Raw genomic sequence first — 16,907 nt, forward strand, 5'->3', positions numbered from 1 at the left:
GGGCCTGACTGGTCCCTGCCAACCATGGTGCTCCTTCTTAGCTGCCCTTTCCCAGGCCCCTGGGGTGCCTGGTTCCGCTGCCCTTCCCCTCCCCATGTGGGCTCCGAGGAGGCGTCCCCTGTGGAATGTGTTTGGTGGCGGACAGCCAGGCTGGGCCCCGCTCCACCAGCAGACTGGGCAGCAGGGAGCGGTATCTTTGTGTTGCCTCCACAGTGGAATGCCCAAAACTCCTACATGTTTGCAACCCAACCCCCAGCTCATGCTCTGTTTTCTTCCTGTCCAGGTGACTCTCACACAGGTCATGTTGTCTCCTGACCCAGCCGGTCCTGCCAGGTGAGCCTGACCTCACACCTGCGAGGAGCGTGATTCCCACCCAGGCTGGGATGCTTTCCATAGTAGTGTCCCATTCAGGTCCCGAGCCAGTCTTAGGCTCCCTCATCTCTGTGGTTGCTTAGGTCTGGACTGCTATTCTAAAAGGCCCTTCCCCTACACCTAACTCCTGTCCAGCCCTGACATGGGGGTTCATGAGGATCCTTCCCTCTTCCTGTTCAGAAAACCAGCATCCGTGCAGAGGGAACCTCATCTCCATGTAGTCTAGGCTTTCCTTCCCACCACCCTGCTCTCCTGTCTGCTTTAGGCCCTGGCCCTTGGGGATGGGGTATTTCCCAAGTCTGTGCGCCCCTAGCCCCTCTCCGTCTGATCCTCTGGTAGCATGGAGTAGGGTAGGTTGCATGTCCCCTGACAGAATGGTGTTTGCAGAGAAGGGGCAGTTATGGACTTTGTAGGGAAAGGCTCCTGCTTCTGACCCCCTGCAGTGTATGCTGTGGACCTCCCCTAGGTAAGAGGAGCATCTTGGCTAGGCCAGTGCCCCCAGTGCCCATAACCCTATTCCTCCGATGGCCACATGAGTCCTGCTGAACCTCTCTCTCTGCCAGGTGACCATGCCTGCAGTCGGCCCAGCTCTTCTCCAGATGCTCTGGGCTGGGTGGGTCCTTGCCCTCCAGCCCCCACCCCCGGCTGCCTTCACTCCCAACGGCACACAGCTGCAGCACTTGGCAAGAGACCCCACCTCAGGCACCCTCTACCTTGGGGCCACCAACTTCCTATTCCAGCTGAGCCCAGGGCTGCAGCTGGAGGCCACAGTGTCCACTGGCCCTGTGCTTGACAGCAGAGACTGTCTGCCACCCGTGATGCCTGACGAGTGTCCACAGGCCCAGCCTACTAACAACCCAAACCAGCTGCTCCTGGTGAGCCCAGGGGCCCTGGTGGTGTGCGGGAGTGTGCACCAGGGGGTCTGTGAACAGCGACGCCTTGGGCAGCTTGGGCAGCTGTTGCTTCGGCTGGAGCGGCCGGGGGACACCCAGTATGTAGCTGCTAACGACCCTGTGGTCAGCACGGTAGGGCTGGTGGCCCAGGGCCTGGCTGGGGATCCTCTCCTATTTGTAGGACGGGGCTACACCAGTAGGGGCGTAGGGGGTGGAATCCCACCCATCACGACCCGGGCCCTGTGGCCATTGGACCCCCAGGCTGCCTTCTCGTACGAGGAGACAGCCAAGCTGGCAGTGGGCCGCCTGTCTGAATACAGCCACCACTTCGTGAGCGCTTTTGCACATGGGGCCAGTGCCTACTTCTTGTTCCTGCGGCGGGACTTGCAGGCTCAATCTCGAGCCTTCCGTGCTTACGTGTCCCGTGTATGCCTCCGGGACCAGCATTACTACTCCTATGTGGAGTTGCCCCTGGCTTGCCAGGGTGGTCGGTACGGGTTGGTTCAGGCTGCGGCCGTGGCCAGGTCCGGGGAGGTGGCCCATGGCGAGGTACTTTTTGTAGCCTTCTCTTCTGCTGCTCCGCCTGCTGTGGGCCGACCCCCATCGGCAGCTGCTGGGGCCTCTGGAGCCTCTGCCCTCTGTGCCTTCCCCCTGGATGAGGTGGATCGGCTTGCCAATCGCACGCGAGATGCTTGCTACACCCGAGAGGGCCGCACTGAGGATGGAGCCGAGGTGGCCTACATTGAGTATGATGTCAATTCCGACTGTGCACAGCTGCCTGTGGTGAGTTCCAGCACTGCCCTGTCCTTTCCCTGTCTCTGAGGTACTGACCAGGTATTCAGCTGTCCCTGGAGCCTGAGGGAGGCTGATGGGGTCAAGGGTGGTCAGGTTGACACATGTTAAGAGTGTCCTTTGTGTCTGAGTGGTGGAGAGGTGCCTTAATACAAGAGTGGCATTCAGGTAGTCAGAGCAATGCAGAGATGGACTTGGACCAGATGGTAAAGGTGTGGCATTTGTGTGGGTAAAAGGTAAACTGAAAGGGTGTTCAAGAATATGGGGCAGAGACCTTAACTATTGGGAAGATGAGACTTACTGTGAATTCTTGAGCGATAGAGGAAGGTGAGGTTGGATAGAAAAGGGGAGAAGATGCAGGCTCGCTTCAATAAGAGGGGCGAAGGGGCATGCATGGGTAGATTTGGAGATGAGAGTATAAGCTGTGAAAAGCTTTGAAGTGGTCCAGGAGAAGGCTGAGCAGATAAAATGGATGGAACAGCAGCCAGGCCAGGGATGGGAGAAAGTGAGGATACAGACAGAGCAGGAATCAAAAGAGGCGGAGGGGCCAACAGAATCTCTCCAGGGCAGTTGGAGATAAATCTGCTGAAGTTAGACTAAGGATGTGGCTAAGGGTATTGTTATCTAGGGGCAGAGTGTTAAGAATGGCTAGCAGAGAGCCCAGGGCAGTGTTGAGGATGTACGGGAGGGGGGGGGGGTGCCAAAGAGATAGAGGAGGGATGAGGTTGTCCCAGGAGGATGGGGCAGGAGAAGTCATTCAGGGCAGGGCATTACTGTTGCTTCTTGTTACCTGCAGGACACTCTTGATGCCTATCCCTGTGGTTCAGACCACACCCCCAGCCCCATGGCCAGCCGAATCCCACTGGAAGCCACACCAGTGCTGGAGTGGCCAGGGGTTCAGCTAACAGCCGTGGCGGTCACCATGGAGGATGGACACACTATCGCTTTCCTGGGTGACAGTCAAGGGCAGCTGCACAGGGTGAGTCCACAGGAAGCGCTGGGCCCCTTCTCCCAAGGTCTGGAGGACGACCTAGCTTGGGGAGAGTTATCCCTGTAGCCCTTGGGGCTGAGATGTGTGACTTACGACATTCTTCCCTTACCCTTGACTGGACCTGTGGTCCTCATGCCAGGACTGAGTGATGTTTATCTCACACCCCTCCCAAGGCTGGTTGTTGTGACCTATGACATTTTCTTCCCCAACCCAAGGGCTGGGAGTTAGTGACCTGTGTTCCCAGGACTGTTGTTATGTGCTATGAAGTTGGTTCTGATTCATAGCGACCCTGTTCAGGGTTTCTGAGGCTGTAAATCTTTACGGGAGCAGAAAGCCTCAGCTTTCTCCCACGAAACAGCTGGTAGTTTTGAACTGCTGATTAGCAGTAAGATTACCAGAGATGTTTTTCTGTGACTTGTTCTCCAAGTCTGGACAGTGATTGGCCAGGGGGAAATTCTGTCTGCACATTGCTTCATTAGGGAGGGTCCTGAGCCCAAGTCCTATGTTCTTGGACTTGGACCCCGTTCCTTATGATCTCTAATCTCAGGTTTACTTGGGCCCGGGCAGCGATGGCCACCCATACTCCACGCAGAGCATCCAGCGGGGATCTGCGGTGAGCAGAGATCTGACCTTTGATGGAGCCTTTGAGCATCTGTATGTCATGACCCAGAGCACAGTGAGTGCCAGGCTAGAGTTGGGACATGGCTGCTGAGAGGGAGGGGTGCCTGGAAGAGGCCTCTGGACGGGGACGGGGCCCCACATGTGGGTCAGCTGCTGCTATTGGCACAGTGCCCTCAGGTCGTCTTTGTTGTCACAGCTTCTCAAAGTTCCTGTGGCTTCCTGTGCCCAGCACCTGGACTGTGCATCTTGCCTTGCCCAGAGGGATCCATACTGTGGGTGGTGTGTGCTCCTTGGCCGGTCAGTGCTTCACCTACCTGGCCCCTGTCTCCTTCCCTGTCTCTAGCCCCAACCAAGCTTATTGCCTTTAACGCTCTTGCCGAATTACCCTGTCTAGGATTTGGGATCCTTGGCCCTTGACTCTCAACCTCCCCATTTTCCACCCTAAGCATCAGGGCCTTGCAGAAGACTGATTGTCATGCCCCAGTCTCCATGACAGCATTGGGGGTTGTAGGTCCTACCCTGTGAACTCCTAGTGGGTGGACTCTGGCCATTCTCCCTCAGGTGCAGCCGCCATTCTGAGTGCTCGAGAGGTCAAGGCCCAGAGCGGTGGTTGTGGAGTTTCCAGCCTGAACCAGTCTGTCTGCGAGTGTCAACCATGAGTCCCACCAACATCAGCCGTGAGGAGAGGAAAGAGGTGAGTGCCCAGGGCAGGGCAGGGCAGGGCAGGGAGGGCTCTGGTGGTGGGTAGAGAGCTTGAATTTTGGTGTCAGAATCACCATGTATCACACATTGTTACGTAAGTCACTTGTTCTGGGACCTTGATTTTTCCTTTTGTTACTAACCCAAGCCCCAGAAGCGTTTGTGAAGGTCTGGGGTCTGGTGGCCGCAGAGCCTGCTTACTGTGGTTGTCCCATCCTCATGAGCCCTGGACCTCTACCCAATGCCCAACATCGTGTTCTGGGCTCTCTTGGCAGATATTCCTGTCAGTGCCAGACCTGCCACCCTTACAGCTGGGGGAGTCCTACTCCTGCCACTTTGGGGAGCACCAGAGTCCAGCCCTGCTGACCGGTTCTGGGGTGATGTGCCTCTCCCCGGACCCTAGTGAGGCCCCAGCAGTGCCAAGAGGAGCCGGTGGGTGAGAGAAGGTGCCTGGGAGTCCCACCTTACTCCTGTCTTACTCCAAGGGGTATGGTTGGGATGAGGTTTGAGTCCAGGCAAAGAACCCTGCCTGAGGTGTTTCCCTTCTTGGAGGAGCCCATACTAATCCCAGCCCCAAAAGTCACCAGGGTGTGCCCTGTGAACTGTGTTCCCTAACCCTGGACTCCCTCTCCGTGTGTGGGATGTGACTGCTCTCTGTGGTCATGGGGTGCTGCCCCTGGGTCTGAGTGCCCTACCCCATTCCTCAGCCCCACCCCCTGTCCCCTTTGCAGACCACATCTCTGTGATTGTGGAGCTCAGGTTTGGCACTGTGGTGATTGTCAAGGCCTCCCTCTCCTTCTATGACTGTATGGCTGTCAGCGAGCTCTCTCCGTCTGCGCAGTGAGTTCCTCACCCTGACCCCCAGACCCTGGGATACCCTGTGGCTGCCTCCTGCCCAACGGCTGTGCTCTTGCAGGTGCCAGGCCTGTGTGAGCAGCCGCTGGGAGTGTAACTGGTGCGTCTGGCAGCACCTGTGCACGCACAAGGCCTCGTGTGATGCCGGGCCCATGGTGGTGAGCCAACGGGTGAGTGTCGCTCCAGACTGGGCTCCACAGGGGGTCGGGGTCCCCAGTATGAGGGTTCCTTTGCTGGCCCGGGGTCTGTGTACCTGCCTGCCCATGTGGACACCTGAGCTGTTGTATGCATGATGGACTCACTGGTCAGCAGCTGCCGATTGGTCCTGCCTCTTTTGGGAGAGGACATTTGTAGCTGAGAGGCGGGGAGGTCCGGGCGTCAGGCCCTACCTCAGCACAGACTTTCCTGGAGCCTGCCCCCCTTTTTCCTTTGAGAATTAATGGGCTGTTTTTGTTTCTCTTTCCCTTGGTCTCCTTTCCTTTTAACACTTCCTTTGCCTGCCTGCCATCTGCTCCTGCACCTGCCCGCTGAGTGGCCCATTCTGTCTCCCTCTGCCTACCCTTCAGAGCCCGCTTCTCTCTCCAGCCCCTCCTGCGGGCAGTGTGCCCAGCCCCTTCCCACCCACAACCCCTGCTCCTGACACCCTTCCCATGGAGCCTGGGGCTCCTTCCCCGACCACAGCCTCAGATACTCCACCAGGGACTAGACCTGCCTTGCTTAGCCCCTGGGAGCCGGGGATAGGTCCCGGCCCCATACCTGCTCCCAGTTCTCCGGAGCCACCTCTCCACAAGGAGTCTACCCTTCCAGACTCCCCCAATAGACCTGGAACTGCTGTCCCCATCCCCACTCTCTTTGGACCCACAGCCATATCTGAGGATCATCTGGCCCCCTACCCATCTCCCTCTGAAGCAGCAGCCCTGCTCCCTGTCCCTACAGAGTCTGGCCCTGAGACCCTCCCCTCTGCGATCCCCTTGGAGCAGCCCCCCGGCACTGCTCCTACTACCACTTTCCCAGGGGCTGCGGGCTCCATGAGGCCTGCTCTGGACTGGCTAATGAGAGAAGGCGGCGAGCTGCCCGAGGTGGACGAGTGGACAGGGGGTGACGCACCCGCCTTCTCCACTTCCACCCTCCTCTCAGGTGATGGAGACTCGGCTGAGCACGAGGGTCCTCCCGCCCCTCTCATCCTCCTGTCCAGCCTCGACTCCCAGTACGACACCCCCGGGCTCTGGGAGCTGGTGAGGCCAAGCTCTGGATAGACGCCTCCGGGGAGGATTTCGGGGAGGATGAAGCCCCTTGTTTGCCTTGTGATTTTGTGTTAGCGGGACCTAGAGGGAGGTGGAGTCTGCTACCCCATGCTGCTGACCAAGTCCTGGGACTCTGCCAGGAGAGGACTGTGCAGCAGGGTGGGTTCCATGGACCGTTGCTCTTGGGCCCGTAGGAAGAGGTGGGCTGGGGGGCGAATGCCTGCCCCTGTGTGGAGAGCGTCCAGGGCTCCATGCTGATTCCTGTCCTCGTGGAGCGCCAGGTCCACCTGGTTGGCAGGAACCTGCGCCTCTTCCAGGTGAGTGTGTCCTGCTGGTAGGTGTCTTTGAGACCTCCTTGGCTGTTCATAGACTGTACGCTAGCCCTGGGGCAAGGAGGGGGCAGGGGTCTCCTGGGGGAGGAAGGGGACATGGCATCAGGTCTCAGCTCCTGTCCAGAGGTGAGGTTGGGGCGTTTGTGGGTGCTCACTGGACCCAGTTCCTGAAACTGCCCCAGCAGCCATGTCGTCTGCTCCCAGGCCAGCCCAGGACTGACTGAGTGTGTGATGGAGCTGGAGGGCCGAGAGGTGGTAGTTGGAGCCAGTGTGGAGTGTGGGCCCCCTCCAGATACTCGCTGCCATGTCACCTGCCAGCCCCACCAGGTGCGGACCGTGAGAGCGGGGTGGGCAAGGGCCACTGGTCACAGGTTGGCCATCAACCTCAGCTGGCTACACCATGCTTGTCCCGGCCCAAGCCTTGACCCTGTATCCCTAAAGGGCCTCAGTACCCCAGCTCTAGTCTCTGACCCCAAGACCCCATGTGTCCTTATACCTTCTACCATACAAATCCCTGCACCCCAGCTCTGCCTATTACCCTTGCTTCATGGGGTCCTGTTCTTCTGCTATCACCTATGAGCCTGTACTGCACAACTGGTCATTCGGTCCTTTGTGTGATCACCGCTGCCCCAGGCCTGGTGCCTCCCCCAGCCCCAGACTCTGACAGCTGCCCTTCCCCGCCGCCATCTCTCCAGCTCAGTTATGAGACACTCCTGCCAGAGCTCCACGTGGGGCTGTTTCTGCGCCGGGCCGGCCGCCTGCGTGTAGACAGTGCTGATGGACTGCACGGTGAGCTCACTGGGGCCTCTGGGGCTGGTGGGCGGCAAGGCTCTTCTGTGCCTGCGTCTCACACTCGTCTCTGCCATCCCAGTGGTACTGTATGACTGCTCCGTGGGACATGGGGACTGCAGCCGCTGCCAAACTGCCCAGTCCCAGTATGACTGTGTGTGGTGCGAGGGGGTGCAGCCGCGTTGTGTGGCCCAGGAGGCCTGTGGTCAGGCCGAAGCTGTGGCCACCCAGTGCCCTGCGCCCGTCATCCACTCGGTGTGTTAGAGTTCCAGCACATCCCTTCCTCACTGTTGCCTTGGAGGGAGGGTGGGTTTTGCTGTGAGCATAAAGGGCCCAAGGTTGTGGGGAGGCTGGAGCTTGTCTTCCTAGGTGGACAGGGGCTGACAGGTGGGTGGAGGTGAGCAGGCCTTGTCCTGGAACAGGTGGAGCCACTGACTGGGCCTGTGGATGGAGGCACCCGAGTCACCATTAGGGGCTCCAACCTGGGCCAGCATGTGCAGGACGTGCAGGACACGGTCACGGTGGCTGGAGTGCCCTGTGCAGTGGACACTCAGGAGTATGAGGTCTCTAGCAGGTGAGCTAGCAGGACCCAACCGGAGCAGGGAACACTCGTCCAGCGCCACCCATCTACCTCCTCTCTCCGTTTCCTTGGCTCTTGTGACAATTCCTTGGGCCTTGGTGCTTGAGACCCTGGAGAGTAGACCTTCAGGTTCCTGGATGGGTGTGCCTGTGTGTGAGTGTCTGTGTGTGTTGGGGGTCATTGCTCTGTCAGCCATGTCACCTGGCTTTTACAGTGTCCTTCCACACAGTCATGGGAAGAGGTCTTCAGCTCTCAGGCAGCTGTAGTCAGTGACTGGTATTCCTATCTTCTTCCCCAAGGACTGCCCTGAACCGAGCCCCACAGGACAGTAGACATAGGGTAGACATGAGGCACACTTGCTGAGTGTCAAGCTCCTCTGTCCAGTCCCTTCTTGGGGCTCATGGCACATCCCAAACCAGGCTGAATTTCCAGGTTACCTGGAGCATCTGCCTACAGCCAACACAAAGCAGATCATACTCAGATCTGGTTCTACAGAGCCCCAGAGTTGTCCTTTTTTCTTTCAGTAAGGAGTCATTGTACTAGAGCATGTAGTTTATCCCCCAGATGTATTGTGACTGTCCAGGCTGTTAATGATTTCAAAACTGTAAGTCTGAAGTCATCTGTGAAATGCTTTATGAAGGGATGAAGATAGATTCTGACTGAAGCCTCTCCAGGGTAGTTCACACATCACTTGTTCTGTTTTCCTTAAGTGTTTGCAGTGACTGGGACAGTTTCACTGCTGAGCCCTTCCAGGCATGACACTATGGAAATTAATTTGCCTCAGGCTTCTCTGTTCTGGCTGAGAACCATTGTTTTCTTAGAACATTCACCTACCCTTTGCAGTTTGTCCCCAGATCTGACTAGATCTTTCAGGGAATTTTTTTCTATGAGAAAATACCATTTCTCCCACTTTGCGAATGTTGCTGTGCATGCAGTTAGGGTGGGGGCTGTGGGCAGCTGGCAAGGCCCAGCCTGACAGGGCTCCTTTGTAAATTTGCACCACAACAAAGAAATGCATCTTGTCTTGTTGGGGATTTGGGGGACGTCACATTTGGATGATTGCTATCACAAATATTAATCTTCAGATGCAAAAGTCTGCAATAAGGAATTTCCTCCAAAGCTATCAATCTTGTTGGGGAGGAGGGAGGAGACTGCTTGACCTTGAGGGGCAGGGAGAGGGCAGCCAGGATAGTTTGGGGAGCCCTGGGTTCCTAGGCCTCCAGCTTTCTTCTTTGTCCCCACAGCCTTGTGTGCATCATTGGGGTCAGCCGGGAGGAAGTGTCAGGCCCCGCGATGGTGGCGGTATTGGGAAGAGGACATGGTATTTCTGAACGTGACTTTACCTACCAGGTGCTTGGCTGCTGAGGGGCTACTGTATGTGGTGGCTCTTCCTGGCCCCTCTGATTTTGCCTTCCCAGTGCACCTTTCCACCCTGACCCCAGGCCATCTCTTCTGCCTCAGGTCCCCCACTCCTACCTCCATCCGCACTCTCACCGCTTATCTGGTAGACTGATGTCTTTGTTTTTTTTCCTCCTCCGCAACCCCCACAGGATCCAGAGGTGTACTCCATCTTCCCGTCTCGTGGCCCCAGAGCTGGGGGTACCCAACTCACCCTGCGAGGCTCTAAGCTTCTGACTGGGAGCCTGGAGGACATCCGAGTTGTGGTTGGAGACCAGCCGTGTCACCTGTGAGAGCTGTTTCTCATCCTGCAAAAATCCAAGTGCTCAGGGCAGGGAGGAGGGGCCCCAGAGAAGGGGCGAAGGTTAAGTGGGCTCCTTCTGACAGTAGCCAGCGCTGCCTGAGGCCTGAGTGAGTTAGGGACCCCTTCTCCTCAGTTCCTCTCCTCCTCCGTGTACTTCGTCCCATACCACCTCCCTCCCTAGGCTGCCAGAGCAACAGTCGGAGCAGCTGTGCTGTGAGACCAGCCCGTACCCCATACCTGCTTTGCTCCCTGTGGCCGTGTGGTTCGGGGTTGCTGAGAGGAGGCTCCGACACAGCCAGTTCCAATACACTCCAGACCCTAACATCACCTCCGCCAGCCCTGCCAAAAGCTTCCTCAGGTACATAGCATGTAGCAGGGGGTGATGAAGACCATTGTAGCTGTAGTACATAGGGTTTGTAGTGTTTATGTGGGGGTTTGGAATCCCATGTTACTGGTGGGGAGAAGGGCCTATGTGGTTTGGGACTGGGGCTCGGCTTTGGAACTGGGTCACATAAGTTATGGGGATGGCAGCTCCCTGTGTCCAGGGGCCATGACCAGTGGTTCCTGGGCTATGTTTCAGTGGAGGACGAGAGATATGGGTCCGTGGCCAGAATCTGGATGTGGTGCAGACCCCAAGAATCCGAGTGACCCTCACCCTGAGAGTGCTGAGGTCTGACCAGGGGCTTGGTCGGAGACGTCGAGTGATCCCGGAGACAGTGTGTTCCCCCGGAGCCTCCTGTGGTGGCCAACACGTAGGACACCCTGGGCATCCCCAGCCTGCATTGGGCTAGCTGCCGCCTGCCCCTTTCCCCACACCATATCCTGTGAACAGCCCTGGGTGACTGGTGCCAAAGGAAATTCTCCGCATCTTTGCTTGGCTCCCTTGCCTCATACCCCCTCAGCTGACCCTCCTGTCTTCCCTCTCTTCACCCCAGTTTGAAGAGCCATGCTATGTGAACTCCTCCCAGCTTATCACATGCCGCACGCCTGCCATCCCGGGTCTGCCTGAGAGCAGGGTCCAGGTGGAATTTGTCCTTGACAACCTGATCTTTGACTTTGCTACATTGAACCCCATACCTTTCTCCTACGAGGCTGACCCCACACTGCATCCCCTCAACCCAGAGGATCCCACCATACCATTCCGACACAAGCCTGGGAGCGTGTTCTCTGTGGAGGTACTGCTCTGACTTGGGCACGGTGGCCCCACACCTTTCCTTTACTGGACAGCCCTTCTGTGGGCAGAGGGTAGGAGGGTAGAGCCTAGGCCAGTGGAGGGACTTGGCTCCTCTTCTGTCATGGGTGTGGCCTGGGTCCTGACACACTCTGTGGCGGGCTGTGACTAATATGTAGATGACATGACATGTACTAACTGCATGGTGTGATGTAAATGACATGGCATGCAGTAACTGCGTGGGGTGGATGCAGTAGGTGACTGGACCAGTGTCCATGGGGTGGGTGGGCCATCAGACACAAAGCAGGGTCTCTAATTTGGTTAGGTAGGATTCTGGGGGTAGTGTTACAGAATGGAGTTTCCAGGTTTTGACTCTGGAAAAGTTAAGACCCCGGGAGGGAAGAGGGGGTAGGGCCAGGGACATGGAGGGCATCCCATGACTCTTGGCCCCATATGACAGGGGAAGAGGTGCTGAGGGACTGTCAACCCTGTTCCTGGTGAGAAGTCCAGGACTATTCTTCCCATATGTGTGCGGGAGGATCTGAGTGACCATCTGCTTCTCCTTCAGGGAGGGTCTGAGTACACTGGTCAGTTGTATCCCATGTTCTAGGGGGAGAATCTGGATCTTGCAATGTCCAAGGAGGAGGTGGTGGCCATGATAGGACACGGTCCCTGCATGGTGAAGACACTGACCCGGCACCACCTCTACTGCGAACCTCCCACGGAGCAACCCCTGCCCCGACACCATGCCCTCCGGGACGCACCTGACGCTTTGCCCGAATTCACGGTGGGTGGACAGGTGGTGGGCTAGGCTGGGCCTCAGGCACTTGCTGAGCTCTCACTCCTATCTGGCTCCCTCCCTGAGCAGGTGCAGATGGGGAACTTGTACTTCTCCCTGGGTCGTGTTCAATACGATGGCGAGAGTCCCGTAGCCTTTCCTGTGGCGGCCCAGGTGGGCTTGGGGGTGGGCACCTCTCTTCTGGCTCTGGGTGTCCTCATCATTGTCCTCATGTACAGGTGGGTGCAGCTAGAGGTAGTTGAGCAAACTGAGCGGGGCAGATAAGGGTGTGGTTGGATTGGGAAAGGGTGGCAGGGCAGACCAGACCAAACCAGGTATCAGCAAACATTGTCTGTAAAGGGCCAGAGGGTAAATATTTTAGGCTTTGTGGGTCAGGTGATTTGATTGCAGCTATGCAACCCTACCATGGCAGTGCAAAAGCACGTGGGTTCCAACAAAACTTCATTGACCAAGACAGGGCGTGAGCCAGATTTGGCCTGTGGTTTGCTGATCCCTGTGCTGGATTAGACCTGGTCATGGGTGGGATAGGCTAAATTGTCCTGGGCTAGGTGTGACTGGGTCAGTCTGCTGGGCCAGCAAGGGCTCTGGCTTCCTCTGGCCTGCCGCCTCCCAACCTCCTTGGTGCTGAGCAGAAGGAAGAGCAAGCAGGCCTTGAGGGACTACAAGAAGGTGCAGATCCAGTTGGAGAATCTGGAGAGCAGTGTGCGGGATCGCTGCAAGAAGGAGTTCACAGGTGAGGCCTCAGGGACCAGGCCCCACTGCCAGGGCTCTGCTGAGCCAGCTGCCCTCACACAAGATCCTTGTCGCAACCCGGCCTCCTCTGATCAACAGACCTCATGACCGAGATGACTGATCTCACCAGTGACCTTCTGGGCAGTGGTATCCCTTTCCTCGACTACAAGGTGTACGCTGAGAGGGTCTTTTTCCCCGGGCACCGGGAGTCACCCTTGCACCGGGACCTTGGTGTGCCTGAGAGCAGGCGACCCACTGTGGAACAAGGGCTAGGACAGCTCTCCAACCTGCTCAACAGCAAACTCTTCCTAACCAAGGTGCCCCTGCCCTCTGCCCCCACCCTCTTGTTCCCTCCCTTCCCACCTTCCTGATCCCAACTACTTACCTTTGTCTGAACTCTCTCAGCCTTCCCTCATCTTGGTTGCACCATTTCTGAATCTGCCCCTCTCCTTGGCCTCAGTTTATCCATACGCTGGAGAGCCAGCGCACCTTCTCTGCGAGGGACCGGGCCTATGTGGCATCCCTGCTTACAGTGGCACTGCATGGGAAGCTCGAGTACTTCACCGACATCCTCCGCACCCTGCTTAGTGACCTAGTGGCCCAGTATGTGGCCAAGAACCCCAAGCTGATGCTGCGCAGGTTTGTATGGCTGTGGGAAGCAGGAAGTGGGTGCCAGGGCCAGGCAGGCAGTGGGTGGTGGGAGCCAGGAGTTGACACAGGGCCTCTGGGGTCTTGGGGCCTATAGACAGAGAGTGCCACAGCCCCATCTGATGGCCCTGACCCTCCCTTTCCTTGTCACACAGGACAGAGACTGTGGTGGAGAAGCTCCTCACCAACTGGATGTCCATCTGTCTCTACACCTTCGTGAGGGTGAGGGAGATGGAGTTGGATGCTGCCTCCACTCCTCCTCACCCCCCGGGAGGGTCAGGACCCTAAGTTCTAGACCTCTGGCCCCCACACAGCTGATGCACCCATGTTGGTCCCACCTCAGCCTTCTGCAGCTTGGGTCTTGTTCTTGTTCTCAGCATGTAGTATGTTCTATGACCTTTGTCCTATACCTGGTACCTTCCCAGGGATGGGGACCTAACTGCCTGCCACTCTCCTAGGACTCGGTAGGGGAGCCTCTGTATATGCTATTCCGAGGAATTAAGCACCAAGTGGACAAGGGACCTGTGGACAGTGTGACTGGAAAAGCCAAATATACCCTGAACGACAACCGCCTGCTCAGAGAGGACGTGGAATACCGGCCCCTGGTGAGGGTGTGTGTGTGTGTGTGTGTGTGTGTGTGTGTGTGTGTGTGCATATGCCAGTGGACAACATGGTCTAGAATATTACTTTTTGGTTAGGACCATGGAGGTGATAGGGGGTAGGGGGACCAGCCCTTGGTGAAGGTCACTGTCTGGCTTTGGCTAGAAAGTAAGGAGGTAAAGGTACATTGCTAGGTTCAGGGACTCAGAATGAGTTCAGGGGAGCAGGACCCCTGGCTGGCTTCTTCCTGTTGGCTGAGGTACTGATGGAGGATATAACATGACCGAATCTGGACCTTGGTGTGTTGTGTTTCATTTGCTCTTCCCAGGAGTCCTATGAGGGCTTCCCTATTGTCAGTTGCATCAATAATTGAACAAACTGAGGCTCATAGAGGTTTTGGTTGATCATACGCTTGTTAATAAGTCACATGTTAGTTAATAAGTAGTAGACAAGGTTCAAAAGCTGGTTTGTCTTGGCTGCTGGGCTGCGTTCTCTGAGTCTCCAGTGTCCCTGAAGCCAAGGGGAGACCGATGAGGAATGGACAGACCCTGGGGATGAGACTGGAGCCCTGGCCTCTGGGAATGCCCTGGGGTTTGGGCTGCCACACGACGCCCCAGGAGGTGGTGCTTTGTGTACGCAAGGTAGAAGGTCTGCAGGGCTCAGGCCCCAGAGTGGCAGACTGACCCAGCTTCTGCTACTGTGTCTCGGGATAGAGCCAGACTGACCTGTGATCCCTGAAGAGAGATTTGAGGGTCAGACCTGAAGAATAGGCCATTTCAGGCTTGGGATAGAGTCAGGGTGGCCACAGACATGGCCTGGGGAGAAGCCAGCTCTGCTCTGGATCAGTCCAAGTCCTTGCTATACTAGGGGCCTCAGTGTCTGTCAAACCACCATCTTAGCATCTGGCCAGGGAAACAGCATGTCCACCATGCTGGGAGATGGCTTAGGAGCCACCTTGGCCAATTTGCTTGTCACTTTTCCCTGGGTTTGCTTCTTAGTAACATACAAGGCATTCCTTCAGGAAAATTCCATTTGGCCTCTACTAAACCTCTGGTAGCGTAGTGGTTACGAATCGGGCTGCGAACCTTAAGGTCAGCGGTTCGAAACTACCAGCTGCACCGCGGGAGAAAGATGAGTCTTTCTACTCCCGTAAAGATTTACACCCTCGGAAACCCTATACAGGGTCGCTATGGGTCGGAACCGACTCGATGGCACATAACAACAACAACAAAACCTATTCTTTAGTGGTATTGAAGGAAAAAGTCCAAGCTGTACTGAAGGCATTAGCAAAAAAGAAGGTTCAAGTAATTGACAGAATGCAAATTGAAATGTAACGAACTGATGCAATGCTGGTATTTACTAATCAGTGCCAAGAAATTTGGAAGAGCAGGCATTTGACTGTGGATCATGAGAAACTATGAGTAATGTTACAAAGAATGAGGTCAGAACACTTCATCTTGCTCCTGAGGACTTGTACATAGAACAAGAAGAGGCAGTCTTTCAAACAGAACAGGGGATACTGAGTGGTTTACAATCAGGAAAGGTGTGCACCACCAGGGTTATATCCTTTTACACCATACTTATTTAGTCTGTGTGCTGAACAAATAATCCAAGAAACTGGACTTTATGAAGAGAAATGTGGCATCATGATTGGAGGAAGGCTTGTTAACAGTCAGTTATATGCAGGTGATACAACCTTGCTTGCTGAAAGGATTTGAAGCACTTGTTGATGAAGATCAGACTACAACCTTTAGTATGGATTACACTTCAGTGTTACGTCAACAAAAACCCTTACAACTGAACTAACAGACAAAATCATGATAAACAGAGAAAAGACTGAAGTTGTCTCGGATCTTCACTTTGCTTGGATCCGTGCTCATGGAAGCAGCATTGGATTATAGCGGATTTGGTCAAGAAAACGAATGACAATGTTGATCCTGGCAGAGGTGGAGGGGCCTTCTGAGTCGTGAAGGGTTATGGGCTAAGGTTCTGTGAGGAGGCACCGGGTGGCTGGGCTGGACCTGGGAAGGTGCTGTCCAGATAGATGAATGCATGCGTGAATTCTGTCATTCCATCGTCGAATGCAAAGGATCTTCCACTGACTGAATGCTTAGAAAAATGGATACTTCCCATCTTGCAGGACTGAGCTCTGTGGACCACAATACTACTGTCTCACACTCCATCATGTGCTAGAGGACATGATGACATGATTGATGGTGCCTATGACCTTAAGGATGTGTAGCTGTTGTTCTCAGGTTTGACTTTCATTACAGCAGGAGAAATGGCAGTGTTTTTACTAGCAATGTTCTAGGAAGGACTGAAGATAGCCTGGGAGAACTTGTACAAGTCTCAGGTCAGCATCCGCTGTAATTCCATGCCTGTCCCAGGGCCAAATGGAACCGTCTTTTTGGAGACACAGATACTGAGCTTTCCTCACATCCTGCAGACAGTGCTACACATATTCCAGGTGGTCATCAGCTACTTCCTCATGCTCATCTTCATGACCCACCATGGGTACCTGTCTGTGCATTGCAGGGATGGCACAGGATACTTTCTCTTCAGCTGAAAGAAGGCAGTGGTAGTGGACATCACTGAGCACAGACTCCATGGTGTGACCTTATTAATTGCTGTGGGAAGCAGTTTGAGACTGGAAGACATGAATCCTGCTCCACGCATCCCTTCTTACTCCATGTCTCCTTACACACACAAACACGCTTGTTCAATAGAGGTTTAGTTTATAGTCTTTGAATTCAAGTGGCAATCTCTCCAGACTTTTTTTCTAATTGAGGGGAAGCCACCCGTAAGATATAGTCCCCTCCCTATCATCTTAGACCCAAATTTTATGTTCTTGACTAATTCAGGTATTCAGTGACATGATCCTCTGATTCCTTCATAATTTTTTTTTTTTAATTTAAGGTTTTTATTGTGGATTGAGTGAAAGTTTACAGGGCACATCATCAGTTTCACATTCAACAATTCATATAACTTATTTCATTACTTTGATTATAATCCCCTCCATATACCATCAGTTAAAAGTATTTTTCTTTATCCACTTTAGCTTTTTTAAAAAAACACACAAACAAAAAA

General features: G+C 55.2%; 1 protein-coding gene across 1 annotated transcript in view; it reads left to right on the plus strand.

The window, feature by feature from the left end:
- The first annotated feature begins 935 nt into the window (after positions 1 to 935).
- PLXNB1 (plexin B1) overlaps positions 936 to 16,907 on the plus strand; it is a 26,443-nt gene continuing 10,471 nt past the window's right edge. The window contains exons 1-26 of the mRNA XM_006873640.1: positions 936 to 2,048; positions 2,854 to 3,036; positions 3,596 to 3,724; positions 3,866 to 3,966; positions 4,231 to 4,363; positions 4,644 to 4,800; positions 5,100 to 5,208; positions 5,285 to 5,393; positions 5,790 to 6,458; positions 6,662 to 6,784; positions 7,004 to 7,126; positions 7,495 to 7,588; positions 7,671 to 7,843; positions 8,011 to 8,162; positions 9,413 to 9,518; positions 9,719 to 9,855; positions 10,052 to 10,228; positions 10,451 to 10,622; positions 10,806 to 11,045; positions 11,652 to 11,828; positions 11,910 to 12,058; positions 12,473 to 12,573; positions 12,672 to 12,889; positions 13,033 to 13,211; positions 13,376 to 13,442; positions 13,679 to 13,825. Of these exons, the coding sequence (XP_006873702.1) occupies positions 942 to 2,048; positions 2,854 to 3,036; positions 3,596 to 3,724; positions 3,866 to 3,966; positions 4,231 to 4,363; positions 4,644 to 4,800; positions 5,100 to 5,208; positions 5,285 to 5,393; positions 5,790 to 6,458; positions 6,662 to 6,784; positions 7,004 to 7,126; positions 7,495 to 7,588; positions 7,671 to 7,843; positions 8,011 to 8,162; positions 9,413 to 9,518; positions 9,719 to 9,855; positions 10,052 to 10,228; positions 10,451 to 10,622; positions 10,806 to 11,045; positions 11,652 to 11,828; positions 11,910 to 12,058; positions 12,473 to 12,573; positions 12,672 to 12,889; positions 13,033 to 13,211; positions 13,376 to 13,442; positions 13,679 to 13,825 (5,232 nt within the window). The 5' untranslated portion in view covers positions 936 to 941. The remainder of the gene's footprint in view (positions 2,049 to 2,853; positions 3,037 to 3,595; positions 3,725 to 3,865; positions 3,967 to 4,230; positions 4,364 to 4,643; positions 4,801 to 5,099; positions 5,209 to 5,284; positions 5,394 to 5,789; positions 6,459 to 6,661; positions 6,785 to 7,003; positions 7,127 to 7,494; positions 7,589 to 7,670; positions 7,844 to 8,010; positions 8,163 to 9,412; positions 9,519 to 9,718; positions 9,856 to 10,051; positions 10,229 to 10,450; positions 10,623 to 10,805; positions 11,046 to 11,651; positions 11,829 to 11,909; positions 12,059 to 12,472; positions 12,574 to 12,671; positions 12,890 to 13,032; positions 13,212 to 13,375; positions 13,443 to 13,678; positions 13,826 to 16,907) is intronic.

This window comes from Chrysochloris asiatica, unplaced genomic scaffold, assembly GCF_000296735.1.
Source record: "Chrysochloris asiatica unplaced genomic scaffold, ChrAsi1.0 scaffold00246, whole genome shotgun sequence".
NCBI lineage: Eukaryota > Metazoa > Chordata > Mammalia > Afrosoricida > Chrysochloridae > Chrysochloris > Chrysochloris asiatica.